General features: G+C 41.8%; 1 protein-coding gene across 5 annotated transcripts in view; it reads left to right on the forward strand.

The window, feature by feature from the left end:
- The window catches only part of mdga2a (MAM domain containing glycosylphosphatidylinositol anchor 2a), a 351,098-nt gene that overhangs the window by 133,221 nt on the left and 197,639 nt on the right, over positions 1-20,238 (forward strand). For all 5 annotated transcript variants that reach the window (XM_034699300.1, XM_034699303.1, XM_034699302.1 and 2 more), the window contains exon 4: positions 949-1,993. In XM_034699300.1, coding sequence (XP_034555191.1) covers positions 1,921-1,993 — 73 coding nt within the window. In that variant the 5' untranslated portion in view covers positions 949-1,920. The remainder of the gene's footprint in view (positions 1-948; positions 1,994-20,238) is intronic.

The following is a 20,238-nucleotide window of genomic DNA, read 5'->3' on the forward strand; positions in this document are numbered from 1 at the left end:
TTTGGTTCTAAACTTAGTATGCATTTTTAAAACTCAGTCAAAAAGCTAAAACAATAACTTTCAATCAAACATGACTTGACATCAATAGAATTATTTCTTGATTTTTTTTACTTAAAGTTTTATCAGGATTCATACTGTGGGTAATGACATTCCAGCCAATTTACACAAAAAACGAAGAAAAAAACTCTCCCTCCTTCAAGGGATATATGATGTTAATTACAACCATTTCAATTGAATTTTGTTGCTAGGAAACAGCTGCTGTCCAACTTGAAGATCCTTCTGGTACTGACAGAAAGAAACACTCTAGAGAGATGTAAACTGAAGGTTACATTTGCAGCATAAAGTTACTTTGAATCAATGACCATCAGTCAACGCTATGCTGTCAGGACCATGGTGAGGTAAACATTGTGGTCAGAGTCATCCTTCCTTCCTTCATGTTTTATTGGGATGTTTCTGGTCACTACTTCATGGGAGGATGAAACACGACAAAATTGACTTTAACATTTATAAGATGCCCCCTGGAACTGCCAGCAGGCTCCCGGAGGATAAATATGAACCCCATTAGGGAACCAGTATGCAGATCCCTTTTAAAGGTTTCAAATGTAGGGCTTTGTGTTATTAAAAAGTTGCAAAAACAGGAAGGCCTTGGCAGCAGTAGCAGAAGTAACAGCAGTGTTTGCTAGGACAGACTAACACAGACATCTCCCTGTTTCAAACCAAAGAAATGTGATGTACCAGATGAATGACAGACAGCAGCTCATCCTGCCTGTCTGATAAAGGAGGCACGGTGAAACATGAGCAGACAGGAGGAGAGACTGTGTGTTTGGTGTTGATTGCAAAGGTCTGTCAAAGCTCGATCTCCTGAATTCCAATGTTTTTCTCTCTCTCTCTCTCTCTCTCTCTCTCTCTCTCTCTCTCTCTCTCTCTCTCTCTCTCTCTCTCTCTCAGCATCCAGCAGCTGCGCCTCTCATGCCTCTCTTTCCTGACGCTGAGCGAAGCTTCCCATACAGATGAGCGCTTGAAGCCACGCACCTCTTGACGTAGCCACAGACCGGTTTGCGGTGCCACTCGCTTTTCCGTAGCACGTATTGCGCAACGTGACTGATGCTCGAACTGGCTCCACGGTGGGCACATCCGGCTCCCACCGTCGCGTGAATTCATTACAAAGTGCTCCCATAACGCCGAGACAACAGCGGACATCACCGAGGAGCTGTGAAGGACCCGTCCGTCGCTGGATCTGGACCCTCCCCTCTGTTATCTGGGAGAGATGAGTCGAGCGCGCCGCGTCGAGGTGCAGTCGTGATGTGACTGTGTGAGCGCACGAGCCTCCACAACAGCAGACTTCAAACGCCAGTAAGGTTAAAAACGGTGAGAATTGGTGGTGTGTTTTGGTTAAGCGGAGTTGATGGCTTCGTCCACGCAGCAGCAGCAGCAGCAGCAGCAGGAGCTGCATCCACAGCGCGAGCCTTGACCACAGCTGGATTTGAGGAGCTATGCACGCGGGCACCAAGGCTCCATCTGCCTGTAATCGACAGTATCAGGGTGCCCTGTCTGTTTGGCGCCTCGAGGGTCTTCGTTAAAGTCAAGACACACACTGAGTCAAAGGGGGACACCCACCTGGAGCTGAGGAGAGGTTTCTGCTTGATGTAAGGCCGGGCTCTCTGCAGCCCACTCCCCGCATCCTCCGGCGTCGTATCTGCGACGCGAGCGCTTCGCGTTCTGACTCCATGGCAGCGGACATCAAAACTATCACTACCTGAGTGTTTTCCCTGATACGACCGTACATACCATTACACTGACGACTTTAATCAATCGACGTGTTGATTTGGATCAGTGCTGTGTCTATGCACCTCAGTCTCACCGCCTCGGAGAGGACTTCTTGCCATTGAGCGCTGGATATGCAGAGATTAACGTGAGAGGATGGATCTAATTATCTGTGTTTGGGGGCTGCTGGCGCTCATCGTGGAGGGCATCCGTTGCCAGGGAGTGTACGGTGAGTGTGTGCAATTTGTATCTTGCTGAAAAGCAAACGTGATCATGACCTTGTAAAACAGTGGTTGCTCATGAATCATCACTTGTTACCCAAAAAGAAAAGATAAATACAGCATGCATCATTAACCCATGTCAGGCTGCAGATTCATGTCTGATGCCATGTTTGAGTGAGGGGCTCCAAATGTTGTCAGGGACCCCGAGGTTATACAGCAAATGCATGTGTAGCCAATCATGCACAGCTCCCTTTTCTCATCCAATCCATCAGCCATCATAGTCTAAATTTAGTCTGGTACTTTCATAGGTTATTACACCAGAAGCTGCTGGATTTCTCAGTCTGGTCACTCGCATACATATTTCTTTATATACATCATTGGAAAGGTTGACATAGCACTTGTCTTACATTAGTTCACATGTTCCTTTAAATGTCATTAGGACTGTAATCTGTTGAGCTGTGGCATTTAGTATGCACAGGCATGAATAACTATCATCTGGTGCCTACCTCTTCCTTATTCCCATCTGTCTGAGCCACTCTGTCTCTCCCTCCCTTACACACACTCTTACAAATGACAAGCACACATTTCTGTCTTTTCCCCTGTCTGCTTGTGCAACCAGTGGCATAGATGATGTCTCATATGAGTTGTCATCCTCACTGCAGCCAGCAGCAGTAGTGTGGGGGAGAAATAATGATTTGTGTGCACTAACATTGGGACATGGAGGGAACCTTGAGGTGCTCGTCCCTGACCTGTCGACAGGGACCAAAGCAAGGGGAGAATGTGAGGTCAAGTTGATATGTAGGGTGCATCAGAGGCCGTTACCAAGTACTAAAAAAGATCCTTGTTGCAGTGTGTGTATATGTGTGTGTGCAGGGATGCTGTAGCAATGAGAGGTTACTGTGAGCACCTGACCAATGATGCGCTAGGATTTTATCTGTTCCTTTTTGGTGAAGAAGGGGGGAGGTGAATGGGATAATAACTCACAGCAGATGTCAAGGCCACTGCTGCATGACTGCTCATATATGTGCAGAGTTACTCATATTATAATATCTCTGCTTCAAACACCTGTTGCAGAGATATTTTACCACCACCTTTTCTCTAATCTTCAGACCTCTAAACACTCTCCAGGAGTGTGCGATTCGTATGCTAGTTTGTTTGGAATGTTCAGCTACGCTTTCAGCCCGAGGGCACAACCACTCATTAAATATTGATGTCTTAAGAAATCATTGTCAATCTCCTTATCCACAAAATCAGCATCTCCAAGATGTTCATATATTCAACAGAGATGTGCATGATGCTAAACATCAAAACTGATCACATGAATGTCAGATCAAAAGCTGCCGATTCTTGGTGCGAGCAAGCTGTCCATGCTGCAGCGAACATGCGTGCAGACGAGGATCCAAGCTCATTAGAGGGAATCATATCCCATAATGCTTGATGTGGAGTTGCCACATACAGCAAACAGAATGTGTGCACTCGTATAGCAGCAGTAGAAGAAAAAGAAGAGGCAGATGTAGCAGATGGAATTGTTTGAGCATTTAACTGTCAATGTTTGCGCTTGTATGTTGTGCAAAAAGAAAATTCCCCCAAGCGCAGTCACATCCTCCAGTTTTTCACCTATTCCAGTGTAGTGAGGGTTTACTTTCTTCCTGCTGCTGTATATATTGGAAACAGGGAATGCTTCCATAGATAGGAGGCTTATGGACTCAAACTATGAAGATCATGTTCCTATGAATCTTCCTGTTTGTTCCTCATGTTTAAAGCATGTTTCGCTCCAGGGAGGTGCTCCGAATAGAAATGTATTGACAAGGTTCAAAAGTCAACATTTATTATTGATGGTGGCAAAACATTAGCATGCCTGTTGTGCTGCTTTTCCTTTTGTATTCAGCAAAGGTTCTGACACGTGAAGGAGGGAGAGTCAGGGAAATGGAGTTTTGTTCGCCACAGGTGAAAGGCAGTGGGTGTGTGATTGAATAATATAAGGGCTGCAAAAGGACAACCTTAAAGGTGCTGGTAACTTTTGAGTGGGAGATTTTTACAAGAGGTTTTACAGAGGGTAAACGCCGCAATCGTTGCTCTTGTAAAATCTTTGAAATCGGAGATAATAAAGTTCTGGATGTTCTTTTATTTTTTTTCCCCAGTTAACTCCATTCCTGTGAACTTGCACTTCTTAGATTCCAGAGTCTATTTCATTCAGTTATCACGTTCCTCTACTAATTTCCAAATTGACCCAAACACAGAAGTATCAGAGAGTTTGAGAAAATGACACTTTTGCTGATTATATTTGTATTTCAGAGCACTGGCAGGCACCCGTGCTGGCCGCCTAAATGGTGGAATCATGATGTAGTAATGAAGAAATCACATACTAGTGTGTTAAGTGGTGCTGCCAGAGTCATTAAAGAGGATTGATGAAGGCTAGTCATCCCTCCATGACTCCAGGCCACAGAGGAAAAAGAGAGGCACCACTATAAGTACAACGTCTGATCAACTTTCTCTCTACCAATCTCTTCCTTGTCTTTTTCTCTCCTTTTTTTGCACTTGAAAGTCTCTCTCTCCTCTCATCACTTTCACTAAACGCACACCCACCTTTCTCCAGGAGATTGCTCTATTACCTCAACCTGTGCTCATCTGTGTTGGCCAGTTATTGCTCCCCCAATACAGCGAATTGAAGCTCTTAAAAAGCTGCTAACCATTTTCGGTTGGCATTTCTGTCCAATGTTTTTTCGACAGCAAAAGTGCATGCACAGTAAACACACATATCAAACTGCTACAATGAGACATGACTCCTGTGATCATGTGGAGATGTTCCTCTGCTTGTACCGCCTTCACGATGTTCCAGTTCCATCGAAGACAGTCAGTGACAACCTCAACGGGATGTGCAGATGTTCCTGATCTGATTATGTGTTATTCTACTGAAATCAGAACTTCTTACTGCATTCTCTCTCTCTCTCTCTCTCTCTCTCTCTCTCTCTCTCTCTCTCTCTCTCTCCCTCTCTCCCTCTCTCCCTCCCTCCCTCCCTCTCGTTTGCATTGAAGTCCAACCAATAGCTGGGGTTTCTTTTCATGAGCCCCGGTTCAGACGCTCTGGCTTCTAAGCTATGCAAATGCATTCTGCCAGTGAAACTAAAGCCGCCTTTGTTGGTTCTCAGAGGCCTCCTCCACAGAGTCCTTCATCATTCCCTTGGATCGGGACCCTCACATTTCCCACCGTAATGAGACTACGGATAACTCTATCTCCTCCTCCCTCCCACTCTCAGTCCCTATCTCCCTGCCTTTCTTTCCCCTCTATGTCTCTCTCTTTTGCCTGTCTCCCCCTGCCTTCCCTTGGAGAGCCGATCAACAGATGGACGTCTACACTATATACGCTTCAATCAGAATTGAAAGAGGGATATACAGCTCAAGAGAAGTAATTCCATGCAATGTGAGGTGCACATTCAGGATTACAGCGTACCCCTGGGTGGGGCTTCATATAGCACCAACTTAATCATACAGAATGACAGTTCTCTTTGGACTGAGTCCTCTGAGACTGACTCTGAATAAACACTGCAGAGACAATGTTGAACTTAAAGTCTGAGGCATTCCTGCTGCGCTCCATGTTCACTGGATAATCTTTGACAGTTTTTCTTTAATACTCAGATACAGAGCAATTAAAGAGAAACAGCAGCTTCTTGGGGTGGTGAACTTTGGCAATCAGACATGAAACCCTCTCCAGTTTAAATTAAATGGGTACTCCACCAGTGTGATACAGTACATCAGACAGTTCTCATTCCCAAGGCGTCATATACCAACCATTTCCCACCCCCTTGCCATCTCTCTCAGCCAATCATGGTAGCCTCCAGTGTCTGCATGAGATTAACTAACTAAAGGAAGTTCAAGCCAATGTGGGGCAATAAAAGACACTTTGAGAAACTACTCTTAAAATGAATAGTAGAAAGACCAAGACAGTTAAGGTTGAGTTTGGAGTACAATGTCTTGGCCAACTAATGCAAGAACTCCCTCCCAGATACCAGAGTTCAAGTCCTATAAAAGCTGACGCCCCTGGCCATAACCATCTAAATTTCTAGGTCTAAGCCCAACCAAAGTCAGGTAAACCATGTGCCAGGCAGGAATAAACAGAGGTTTTTGAATCCATTGGGATAAAACGCAGTAGAGCAACTAAGACAGTTGAGACAAACCATCTGTATTTGATGACATGAGGATTGAGAACATGTCTGGTACATAGATAAATTGAGGGACTTGAAGGAGGCTTATAATCAGGGTTATGAAGGAATGAAAGGTTAAAAACTGTAAGTGAGTCCATAATATTCTCACTTTTGGTTTCTAGTTTGGGTCAAAATGTCCAATGTTTAATGGTTGAAAATGAGAGCAACACAGTGCATAATATCCACACTTTCATTTTAAGTATCGGTCAAAAATGTCCAGGATCCAACAGTTAAAAAATGGGAGCATTAGAGTCCACAAATACTCACTTTTGTATTCTAATTTGGGTCAAAATTGTAGAAACCTGAATCCTACATTTTCCATAATGCAACAAGTATACATTTCTTACCTCCTACATCTTTCAAACTTCTTGCCTCTACTTTTTAGCACAGGCTCTCTTTGATACATCTTAAGTAATCTTGAAGATCCAAGCCAGGATAATCCTGATGACATCATCAGGGTTACTTTCTGTCACTGTGGATAGCTCCTCCTCAGCCATGGAAGAAATAGAGCTGTTATCACAGGCTGAGTCATACTTCTCACACACATATACCTGTAAAACCATCGAAGAACTGCTTTGAATATATCCTTTTGACTTCCTGTTTAGCTGTGAAGCTATCAGGACGCGTGCCACATCATCATGCAAATTGTGTATGCGTGATACAGGATGACACTTTTCAATGGATGGATGCCACTCTAAGTTTTGGCCTTTCTTTGCCCCTTTAAGCTTTTTGAAAGATGTAGTTGGGTTTAGTTTGGCCGTTGGCAATATACATTATGCAGCTGTAAGCTTTAGTTTTGTTAAGTGTTGTCAACTTCTACAGTGTTCACTTCTTAGAGAATACATAATACCATTTTCTTTTTGTTATGTATAGTTCAAAGATTGAGTCGTGAGCTGCTGTGTTGAAGAAAATCTACTTTTCTGTATGGATGTTTTCCTCAATGTTTTCAATGTTTAAAACTCAGTGGTGGCTTCAACTACTATGAACAGCTCTAATGCTTTACTACTTCTACTGCGAGGATTTGGATGAGTTCAGGAACACAATTTACCTCTGGATCATTCAAGGCCAAATCCCCACTGCAGCCCAAAGAAGCTTATTGTAACCTGGCTGGCTGCTTCAACTGTTAAGCCCACATCCCCAAACCCTGAGCTACTTGCTGTGCTCTGTACAGTGCTGAGGACAGAAAAGCTGCTGCTAATGATCTTGTAGTCATTCATTCATTAAGTCCCGTTCTGGTGCGTGACTGGACCAGCCCCCTTGCCCTGGTTTATTTATAATCAGAAGTCATTCTGCACTGTTGTTGAAGTCTTGTTCAGCTTTTAAGTCACACCTCCTCTGAACTAGAACTGCATTTTCCCCTTTGTCTACTGACATTGTGATGAAGTGGCCATTCATCATCTAGATCATTAAAAACAAGATTTAAATCTTAAATGTCAACCTTGGTTCTGCTGATATTACTTTGTAAAGCTGCAGGGCTTTTATCTGTACTGTTTTCATTTCTAGTCATAGTGTTGATATCCTCATGTTGACAGACACGTGGTCTACTACAATAAATAACAGCAACATTATGTTGCTGAATACGCCAAACTGATCCATAGAACTGGTGCAAAGCTCTTGGGATAAGACTCCACTTGGCATTGCATCATGACTTTGTCACAGTTACATACTTCTGTTTAAAAGTGAATTATACAATTAAACATGAGCATTCAAAGCAGCCACACTATCTATCACTATGATACTGTGGAAATGTAAAGTCATCTGTTGCTGCTGGTGTTGAGTTTTGTCCTCATCAGCTGTGGCAGCTGTTTTGTTGCAAAATGTTATCCTGAAGAACATTTAAACTGACTTCAAGTTGAACCATCATAGAGACTTTGGTTGTGCTTGAGGTGCTAATAATCTAGTGAGATCTTGTTTACATTGTAGTCAAGGTTCTTTAGCTTTGTTAACATGGACCACTTATAATCAAAATAACAGCCTGATCAGCAGTATACTCATGTTCCTTCTTCTTGATGTTCCTGTTGCTTGGGATTGCTACATTTATCACCACTACCTTCTTCTGCTGTTTGTCCGACACCACAATATCTGGTTGAATGGCCACCACTTGAAGTCCCACAGATTCTTCTCCTCCACCTGTGGAGGTGTTGTCTGTTTTGACCCTGGGACTTTCAGCCCAGGTTGCGGAACACTATGCCAGACACTTGGTTATGGCACTCCATGTAGGCCTTACTTGCCTGCATCTTGCTGCACCCCACTGCGATGTACTGTACTGTCTCAGGGGCATCTTTACACAGCCTGCACCTTGGGTCCTTTCTTGTATGGTAGGTCCTGGCCTCTATTGATCTTGTGCTTAGGGGCTGGTCTTGCAGCTATAATCAGTGCCTCCGTGCTGTCTTTCAATGCAGCCTTTTCCAGCCACTGTTATATTTTCTTTATCAGCCACTTCCTCTATAAGTTGGTGGTACATGTCATGCAGGGGCTTGTCCCTCAATGACTGTCCCTCTTCCTCTTCCTCACTGGGGTTCTGCTGCCCAAGGGTCTCACTTAGCAGGTTATCTGTGGGGGCCACCTTCATAAAGTATTCCTGGATCTTTGCAGTGTCATTCTGGCTGGTGGCTTTGATGCTCACTAGGCCTCCATCCTTCGGCTGTCCGTGCATACAGTCCGATCGTCACTTTTGGATGAAACCAACTGACTAGAGAGGAGGGGTGGGTTCCTTTTTCCTATTCAGATTTTTTAAACAGCAGATGCATTACGCAGGGTGTTGATAACGTCTTGTTTACTTAATATTGCAGCAAAAATATTTCGTGCCTCACTCATGGTTGCATTACTAAAAGCTATGCCTAAACAAAAAAAAAGTATCACACCCCCCCCAAAAAAAACAGATGGTGCAGGCCATATATGACATGAAAGTTGGAATCTGTAATCAGAATGAAGTGCACCTTTGAGCATAGCTTTTATTTTATGAAATCACTCATATATCTCCCTCTCTCTGCTGCTGAACCTATTTTGTTGAAAACACCAAGAAAAATGTGATTTCAAATTTCAACATCAGGTGCTCATGCAAGTTTGGGCAGTCAACAACAAAGGGCAGAACAACATGTAATCCACTTTCATAAGGTAGTGACTTTCATTCACTTAAAACTCTACACAATATGAGGAACTGTGAGATGTATTTATTACATTTGATAGACTCTTTCTGTTTGTACATTTTTGTTAATAGCCAATCATTGCAAAGTGTCATCTATTATCAACCAAAAATTGCCAAGGAACATAGGATTCAAAAGATAACAACAATAAAATTAGAAATAAATAAAATAATGGCGTAACATGAAAATTACCATGATGCAAGTAAGCTGAAAAGTAACTGAAATAGTAGAGCTTGCAGCAAACTGCTAACAATGAGTCTCCCACTGGAAGTTTGTGCTTAAGTGGCTTTATATACCCCTCCTGGCCTAACCTTAATTGGACTAAAACACTGTACAGAGCAGCATATTTAAATGGGATCATTTAAATGAAACATTTCTTCAAGGTGAGCAGCCATTAACAAACCCCAGGGAGGAAGTATGCTCTGCCTCTTTTAGCCTATTGTGTCTGGTCACACAGGACGAGACAGAGACTACTCGGCCCTTTCATGTCCTCTACAGCACAGACGGCCACAACAACCCAAATACTCGTACATTGACTACAATATACTCCATCTACTTCCCTGAGAAATATGGAGCTGAAATCTTACCACGAAGGGCGCTGACATATTGTGCTTTTGAAGCTAAGACACACGCAGAGATGATCTGGCTGATGTCACACCCCTTCCCCTAACCAAAACACACATTTAATTTTGAGATAAAACTTCACAGATCCATCAGGTGGAAAGTCCACAGTAGGACAGATTCTTGTGTTAATCTGAAGTAGACACCCACGGATATGGAAAGTTCAATGACTCGTGTCTCTCAAGGTTCCTCCTCTACTCTTATAATCTGAGTAGAGATTGCCGCTGGAACATACATTTGCCAACAGAGCTGTGAATCAGCCATCTTTCTAAAATCAAATAACTAATTAAAACAAAACTTTTCAGTGAAATGAACACTTAAATCAGCACATAAATCAGCATAACTACTGTGGCAGAATTCATGTTAGATATATACATTTAATGTGCATTTTGTTGTTTTAGTTTGACCCCTGTTCCATCTGTTCTACTGCAGGAGTCTGGCTTTATGACCTATTCTGCAGCCAGTGAGTAGAGGAGGCTCTAAAAGTTCTGGCTTCACTCAGGATGGCTGTTGTTGTTCTCTCCATTCATTTCTGCAGTCTGAGGGGTGAGGAACATTATCAGGTTGTGATTTCTGCTGGTTCAAAGAGCTTAGCATAGCTCAACCCAATGCACTTGGTGGAACCAGCCAAAGTAATTAAAAAGCCATAGCCTTTCATGAGCAATTTAATTGGTAAATTCAAGTTTCAGATAAGTGTAGTGGAGTAAAGAGTGCAATGTATTTCCATAAAATGTTGTGAAAAAGTCACAAAGGGTGAAATGGAATACTAATACAAAAGTCCCACAAAAAGTACTTTACCAACAGCAAGGGAAGGCACAAATGCTCCAAAATTAAATACTCAATTATAACCCTGCCCGGTGTTGGATCAGTACAAATTATGTAGCATGAATATTTGGAGATTTAAATCCTATCCATGTTTGCGGTCGCTCCAAGACTTAATTTCTGGGGTAAAGCCTTAGTGAGGAAAAATGAGAATCATAATTAAGACAATAGAGTGTAAAGCCCACAGGCTTAAGCATGATCCCCTCATTTGAATCAGAGCTCGTCTTTGTGTTCCACTTTGAGTTTTACATTTTCCTCCTAATTTATAACCCCTCTTTCATTAACATCAGAAATGTGCTGTGTCTTCGCTACAATGCTACTTTTCTGGAAGTGTTCTGCATGTTCTGTGGCCTCCTCACTCACCACTTTGTCAGAAATTCATGCTTTCATTATGCCGTTGTGCTGTTTGCATGTAATGTAGCTTTTGCAAGCTTTTTAATACTGTATACTGTATTTAAAAAAAAAATAGATATGGTGCCAGAGTGAATCATGTAGCAGCACATGCTGTATACTGATAAGAGCAAACCCAAATCCCTCTAGCCAGGTTTACATTTTGTGCAGGAAGAGAAAAAACAAACACATTTATGCTTCAAGGGAGGCAGAGAGAGTCAGGCTTCTGTACCTTTACCAGGTTTACTGCAAATAGCACATTAAATGCTCATGAATGCACTACTTAATAGAGTGTAAAATTCATGTTATACATTGAAGATTCATACGGTTTCAAATCCTTACATAAACTTGATCATTAATTAATATTTAGTGTGTATTATATAAGCTATTAATGCATGCATTAGATCAGGCTGAGTCATTGATGACTCATTAGTTAAGCATTGAAACATCAATTATATAACCTGATAAAGTGTTGCAGATCTTACTTAATGAACGCAGGATTAGGTGCCAGAATGGATCCTTTTAGTGCCTGTGGTGTGTTTCCGTATCAAGAGTTATCGTTGTCATGATTGGCATCACTTCAAATCACAGAGAATTATACATGCTAGCCCGCTTCAAAGTGACGCACTAGATGAAAGGGGCTCATTGAATATGAATGTCTCCTCCTGTCTTCCCCCCTACGCTTTTCAGTCAATTGAATTGTCTTTATTAAGCCAAACTGGCAGCACCCACATTTACACACATGAAGTACAAATCACAAGCGATCCCAATAGGTACCTGACACGAGCAACAGGGCGCCTTTTAGCGTCACTGTGGAGGCAATAAAGCAAAAGAAGCAACCCTGGAGAGATTTTGTACGTTGTGGCACCCGCAAGAGGCTAATGCCAACCTTCAACTATGTCACTTCAGCCCACACAGGCATCCTAAGTGCTGCTCCTGTGAAGTGATGTCTGTTGTCATGGTGATAGTATGTGAGCCTGGCATTGCACATCCTCCGACTTCCCTGTTGCCTCGCTCCCTCCCTCCCTCCCTCCCTGCCTGCCTTGCCTCCCTTCCTCGCTGCCTACCCACTCGCTCATTCTCTCCTTCCCCTCAGATGCCAGGAAATCAATCGCTGAAACAAATGTGAAGTGATTGCAGAAATGCAAGCTCCTCGCAGCAGCCTTACAATTGTGCACGAGAGCAGATGAGATTGCTGTGTGGAGGGAGGGGGGTATGGAAGGTTTAGGGCAGGGGGGCTGAATGTGTTTCTTCAAAAATAACCACCATTTCTTTGCTTTGAGGCAACTGCAGGAAGGGGCCTACTTATCTGTGTAGAGAGTAATGCCTAAGCTTCTCTGACAAGCAGGAACAGTGGCGGAATAAATGTGTTGACAATGATGCCGTCTGTAGTCTCCAGCTTCAGAACTAACGTCCGACAGCAGTGGAGCCACACTCTGAGATCCCCTGCATACATCTACCATCATCACCATGCTCATGCACCCAGTTCAAACTTCAAAAGCACACTTTTCCAAACAGTGTTTGTTTCCATCTTTCCTCAAATCTCACCATTCTCCTGCCTGCAAAAGGAGTGCAGGGCTGTTTCTCTGCAGAGGCACTGTGAAATTTTTAACCCAGATGATCATGCACTTTGTGCGAGTGTGGGTGCACTCCTTTCCTTCAAGTATGTGTGCTTGCCTTTTCATCTATCTAGGGCAATACTTTGCTGAGATTTTAATTTTACATCGTGATTTATCACACATCAGCCCTTCTGAGTGAGCCTCATCACGGATGCTGAACGTGCCTCAAAGTGCCTGCGAACATGTGATGCAGTCATTACGTGTGCTCCTATGCTAACTGAACCTCCCACCCTTTGTGAATGGATATCTTAACTACAGCTGAGCCTTTTTTTGTGTTATTTGGTTCTCTGTGTATCCCCCAATAGTCTCTGAAAACCTTATTCTTCTAACAGGAATTCACAATGTAATAGCTAATCTCTTTCGCGTCATGCTCTCTTCATCTCTGCGCCAGACACAGCACATCCCAGAGGCTGTTACACCCAAGGGGATAACCTCAAGCCGTGTACTGCCGGTTAATGGCTTCCTATGGCAAAGCAAGCAGAGTTATCTGGGGTAGGCAAAGCTCTTCTCCTCCGAGACTTCACTAAGTGGAGAAAGAAATCGCAGAGCAAGATTTAATGCAGATGTGGGAGCTTCTCACCCTGTTCTGATTGTCTGCTGTCTGCTGTTTCTCTTTTCTTTCTGGGTGCTGCAGCAAATCTTTGCACCTGGAGCCATATAGGTTCACTCCAGGTGTTTTTGTATTATCACAACTAAGAAGCCACACGTCATCTGAAGGACTGAGGCCAATAAACAAATCAGAGGGAACAGTTTAACACTAACTGAGTACAGTTTCAGTGTAGTGCATCATAGATTCAAATTTTGACCTTCAGTTATTAGCAATCCAATTTGGCTCGTGACCCAGTCTGCGTGTGTTAGCACAGCGTGAGGTGTGCTTCCTTTTTTGGAGAGCTTCTCACTAACCACAAACTGTGGAAGAATCAGCCCACGCTGTCTCTTGATTTGGTTCACTCTCCCCTGGCCTCAACAAAGGCTGGCATCAAGTATTCATGGCACAGATTTCTTTTTCCTTGAGCTGGGCGCTTTTATCTTTCTGATTTTATATTAATAGGCAAATGAAATCATCACAATGACGCAGTTGCGGTAACAAGAGCTTAACAAAGTCAAGTCTTTGCATATCAGCTTGAATCTAACGGCTGATCAATTCAGAGTTGCTGTTTCATGGTGGAATTGTGTTTTATGTGTCATGGTTTGGAAATCTGATGCCTCTCCTTAATGATTTTTTTGGATAAGATCTTGTTACGCTGCGAGCACTTTGATGGAGTAATAATTTTTGGAGATCATTTATACCCAAACAGGAAAAGTGCGATCATGACGACAATAACGGCAGGATTCATTTGAAAGAGTCAGACAGTGAGAGCGTTGAAGTCAAGGCTGAAGTCAGTCAAGGTCAAGATCAAGTTGTTGAAGGACTGAGACAGAGTCAAGACTGAGTCCAGACCTGTGACACACTGCTTCACACACTTTGAGACTAATCAGGTTGATTGATAAGATCCCCATACCAATAAGGACACCAACAACTACAGGTACAGCTAAGACTTGGGTCAGCTTATTAGTTGCATTTGAGGGAGAATGTTTTATCCAGTCACAGAAGGGACTGGGTGATGGATAGGGGTGATGAATTGGAAAATGCAAATGTAATTTAGCATGAATTCAAACATAGCGAGTCCTCACTTGTTTTGTAATGTGTAGGTATGTTTTAGGCATGTTGAATCTGAAATAAAAATACCTATACAAGTAGTTATGTCTCCTTGTATTAGTTTGTCCACCTGTTATTGACATAATGCGCAAATATAGATATTCGAATGGTTCGAACCTATGGTTTTTTTTTTAAGAGGGAGTATTCGAACGTCATTTTGGAGCAAATTTTGACAGCCCTAGTGCACGTGCAATAAAGTGATATCCTGAGAGTTGCTGTCTGGAAAAGTCTTGAAATACAATCCAATTTGTTTTTGCATTTTCTAAGTATATATCGCAGGGAGGATATCACGTAAATGGATGAGAAATTAAATATAAATAATATATATGAAGTGGGGCAAAGTATTTGTACATCATTACATCATCCTGACTTGAGTGATGGTCTTGCAATATGTTAATTATCACAGAATCACTGTGTCGTGATGTTATAGTTATCATGGGCTAAATGCTGCCTAACCGATTGTGCTCCAAAATTTTGCTGATGGATTAAATCAGGGACTGTGGTGGAGGCAAGATGAGCAGCTAAGATAAGAGTAGCAGTCCCTGTGTTTTAAAAAAAATGTTTGTGTCATGTCATCACAACAGGATCTGTATTTTTCTTCTGGGTTTTAAGTACCTTGTTCGTTCACTTACCCATTTTACATGATCCAAGTCAAGATGGCGACAGTTTAAAAGAAGTGTTGAGAGCAAAACCAATCAATAACAATAGAACCGGATATGACAACCTTTGCCATGTGCCCCAATGAATATCCCCAAATCTGAAAAAAACATTGCTCATGTGCACACGTGCATACGAAGAAACAAACTCAGCAGTCGTCTCTCTTCTTCCATGTCAGTTAGATGTATTTCATGTTTAGATGACTGACGCCTGAAGCAGGCCTCGTCAAATACCACATTCACAGCTTCAGCCGACCTTCTGCCCTTTTTATTATTTCTGCCTCTATCCGTTTCCCTCCATTTTATTTCTCTGTGCCCTGACATCGCCTTTTCCCTAGCATGTGGTGTTATTATTACTCATTCAACTCTGACTTTGTACCTCAAGAGCAGCAGCCTCTCTGAGTAGTAAAGACATCTTAATAATAGGGAAAAGAAGCTTTGACCTCTCCAGTGATCCTCATTGGTGTGATTACTTTGAGTTGGTTGCTAAGATATATCTCAGAGCAGAGTTTATATCCCTCTACTTGGGTTTTAATCATAGCTCCCTGTGCTAAGTAGAAAAGCTTTTCTGAAAGGCAACTTTTTTTGGAGCTAACATCCAAACTAGCTGAGGATGTTATCCTCCGAGCTCATCTGGTGGTTCGGTTGATTTTATGAAATAGCAGGTCAATATTGGATCTATGGTTGATTGTTTGGTATCTGATGTGCCGGATTTAAATTGCTGCAGTATTTGATCGCTGAATACATGCACTACTTCCATTCTTCCTGGCTGAAGTCTAGATTGAAACATTCATAAGAAAATAAGCTTAATCACTTTCTGGTCCCATCCTGTCGTGGCAGATGACAACACGTCAATGAGGCTGTCTTACTTTGCCATGGCTGTCAAGTACTTGTTCATGTTGGAATAATGTTGAATCTCTGTAAATTATATTAGAAGAGTACAGACATGCTTTTTATGCAAATTATCTTAGGATCACCTTTGTCAATTCCTCTCCAAAAGGGGTTTCTGCACATTTCAACTCTGCCTGTTGACACGGTGGCAAAAGTATTAGTTTATGTTATTACCCAGCGTTCTTATGGATCACCTGGCTGTGTTAAATACTTAATTGTGATTATTCAAAACCTCTTGACAAGTTTTAACTAACAAGAGCAAAGCTGGAGATAACCAAATCACACATGTCATATTGAATCAATTAGCAGAAAAGAGTTCTGGCACATTTTACTTCTGCTTGATGAAACTGAGGCAAACCCGTAAATGACCATTAGCAGCATGTTGATAAACACTGTGGCAAAGTGTTAGTTTAGCGTTAGCATGCTAAATTGGCAGGTCTAAACAAGGATATGGATAAAGACAAATGTGAACATAGATATTGTTGTAGAAGTCCTGTTCACTTCGTCTAAAGTCACTGCAAAGTGCTCTACTCTTGATGGATTAAGATGAGGTAAGACTGAGTCTTATCCTGTTGATGTTGGGTCTTTGTTAATAATTTAACAGAGGGTCTAGACCTGCTGTATTTGCAGAAGCGTCTTGAGATAACTTTTGTTGTAAAAGTCATGTTGTTTGGCGCCATACAAATAAAGATTGGCTGATTTATTCTGCTGGATGACACCTGCTGCAATGGAAGTGTTACTGAACCATTTTTAGCTGGATACATGTATAATTTTAAATGAATGAAATCATCTTTAAATCAATATTTTATGCCAACCTGTTTATCTTTTAGGCATGTAGGTTGGTAGTCACCACTGATGTCCAATTCTTGCTCAGGCAGGCAAGATTCTCATTTAAAGAACTACCCTCTCACTGAATATCATCCCTTCCACATAATTTGGTGCTGTACTAATGAAAATTGACTTATTCCCCATGACTCCCCATTGAAAACAAATAAACGTCTAAATTGCAACTGGACATATGACCTGAGATAGAAAGTTTGGCCAAAGCTTTGATCAGAATGAATGGAAATACCAGCCTTTTCAGATTGAATTTGTTTTATTGTAGGTGTATTGAGTGACTCTTCCCTCTAGTGGCACAGGTGATTTAACACTACACAAAAATCTGACATTAATCAGCTTCAATGTGAAAACTGGGCCCCAAGCCATTTCAGTCACATCATTAAAAGAAATGACAAATCTTGTATAATTAAAAAATGTACCACAAAATCAATTTCATAGCAATGTCTGGTGAAGTGTGATTTCCCATTGGCCTTCAGGTCCCTGTTTAAAGGAATGAGGAAATATAAAAGTTATTAACCTGTGTTAGAGGGAGTACAGAAAAAAGAAAAGTGAGAAGTCAGTAATTCCAGGGTGTTGTGTTTTAAACGAGCTAAGTTTGGGTAGGCTACGTGTTTGGTGTATAGATGTGGGCCCATGTAGTTAGTAAAGTTTGTTGGAAGGGATATTAAACAGCTAGAAATCCCAGCTTTTCAGCAGAACAGAGGAGTTCAAAAACAGCTTTGAAATGCACCAATAAACCCTGGCATATTAGTGGATCTGCAGGTCCTCTTGGCTCATCAGAAGAGCCCATGCAAATCCAGTAATAGCTTCTCTGAATGCATTAATAATGCTCTCCAAAGAGGTGGAACCTTGGTGCTGTTTCCATATTGCTATCCATATTTATATCATAAGCCACATATCAACACATGCTGATAATATTCATGAATTCTGCAGCAAGAGCTCCAGCAAAAGCAGGAGAGTGAAATTTGGCTGTGCCCCCTGTGCGATGAGAGCCTCCTGCAGTGGGTGTCTTACATGTCAGTGTGTGCGTTGACGCACCACGTGCACGTTCAGGGTATGTGTGTATCTGTCTGTTTATGTGGTGTGCATCCCCCCATGGATTTCTGTGATGCTACCGAGGTAATTGGATGTGTGACGCCCACCAAAAATCCCCTTTAGCCCTGGGCAAGCGCTCTTTCAATCCCAGCATGCCTCTGTGGAAAGCACAACCCAAAGTAAGGCTTATTCTTTCAACTGGCAAACATCAAATGCTTCCCTGTTCTCTCCATCACAGCCTCCGACTCTCTCTGCTGCGCCGTAGCATCAGAGGAAAACCCATTAACATGTAGCGACATGACCATACACATGCATAGCAGTCAGACAGAGACATACAGATAGAGATGCACGTCCTCCTCGCAACAATTCTCATGCTCATAACTGAAGAATTTCCAGAGACAGTATTATTTTGAAAGGATTGTCCTGAGCCTGTTGTCCTCTGTGGGCTGATTCAGCTGTGAGCTATGTGCTCCGAAATATCATGCATATTAAATTACCTCTGATGGGAGAAGATGTACCCTAAACCCTGGCTTAGTTTGGAATTTTGAATTATCTTTCCCGTGGTTTGGCTGTGTGAGACTGACGACCAGCTACATCCAACTTTCATCATGTTAAACAAAAATGGCTGCAAGCTGATGAAACCACATTAGCATGTAAATAACCAGGAGAATTAGCAATTAACTGATTTGTACAGTGTCACATTATCATACTAAATATTCATTTAGACATGAGCTGCCGTGTTAGTGATGGCAGATGGATAGTAATGAGATTCCATGTGAAGCCTGTTGGTATATTTTAAGGGATGCAAATACACCTCCTTTCATTGTCGGGCAATCTAACTAGTGCATCGTTCTTTTTTTAGTGTATAAATGTCAAAAGTAGCAGAAACATTTCCCAGAGCTGTTGTGGGGGTCTTCAAATCAATGGTTGCTTTTGTCAAATTGTCAGTTTGTGATCCAAAACTATTTTCTATATCTGTAGCTGAGATTTATTTTTTCTTACTTTCTAATAATCTGTCAGAGACTTTTTCAGTGAATCGATAGATCTTAGTCCACAAACTGCCTGTAAGGTCATTCCCAGATGACATCCTTAAATTGCTGTTTTTGTACAAGACGAAACCAAGATGTACTGAAGGTCGCCTGGCTGGTAGCTTGAATCTGACACTTTTCTATTTTGACATTTCATGGTGCTTTCATTGGATTGAAGCAGCACATTCTCACATTTAAGAAGCTGAAACCATTGTTTGTTTGATCTCTGTGCTCCATAAATTACTAAACTGATTGTCAAAAGCTTTCCCATTTCCTTTGAATTAGTTTAATTAGAGATCAATCTACACATTGTTAAAGCACAGATGACTTGATACTCGACTTAAGTAGAGACAACAGAAAATCAACATGTTTTGAGATCTCTATAATTTGTGAATTCATGTTTTTAGAGCAGTAGTGGAGCAGTAACCACCTTGGTCTAGATTAGAGTAGGGGTTCTCTGCTGTGCCAAGAATCCCCATATAGCCTTAGCCTGTGGCAGGGACCTTCCTCTTTCAAAATTTCTTAAATTCCCTAAAAAACATCTTAATACATTTCCTATTTTTTATTAAAAAATTAATAATGTTGTTAATTCATTTCACCCGTGCCTTTATGATATCAGTGTCACCCAGCAGTGGCTCAATTCTGATTGGACGGAGTAATCAGTGTTCATTTTCTAATTAAAGGATTGGCAAAGAAAATTAATACATATATTTTGATTTGCAGTGATTACTGACATCTAAAAAGACACAATGTATGTCAAAATGTTATTCTCAAGTTCCTGCAACCCCCACTAATGCCCTAAGATCCCCTGTGGCCTGCGACCCCCACTTTCAAAAACTCCAGGGTATCTGTCATTCTCTTGGGGAATCACTTTGGTGATCTGATGCCATTGGCTTTATTCCCAAAATAAAGGTCTATATATAAATCCATCCAATACTATAGTTAATGGCTCCTTAAAGAGCCTATTGATGAACTTAGAGTTATGTTGATTTTGGCGCCCCCTGTGGACAAAGTTGAACCTCATATGTCTCTGCAGCCCTAAACTCGCCCTGTTGTCTGTAAACAGTTGAACACATGACTTACTCTGAATCTTTAAATGTGAAAACATAGTCAGTTTCTGCAGGGTTCCTCTACATCTGACACCTGTAGGGTTTACAGGCATAAAAAATAACTATAAAAAGATAACCAGTAGCTTTGCTGTTGATCTTATTTGATTTTGTTGACAGTATATAGGCACCAGTATCAATTGCAGTCTTATGTCGTAACGAGCCAAAAAAAAACTTAAGGGGCTTTAAATGCAAAAC

This window comes from Notolabrus celidotus, chromosome 13, assembly GCF_009762535.1.
Source record: "Notolabrus celidotus isolate fNotCel1 chromosome 13, fNotCel1.pri, whole genome shotgun sequence".
Lineage (NCBI taxonomy): Eukaryota > Metazoa > Chordata > Actinopteri > Labriformes > Labridae > Notolabrus > Notolabrus celidotus.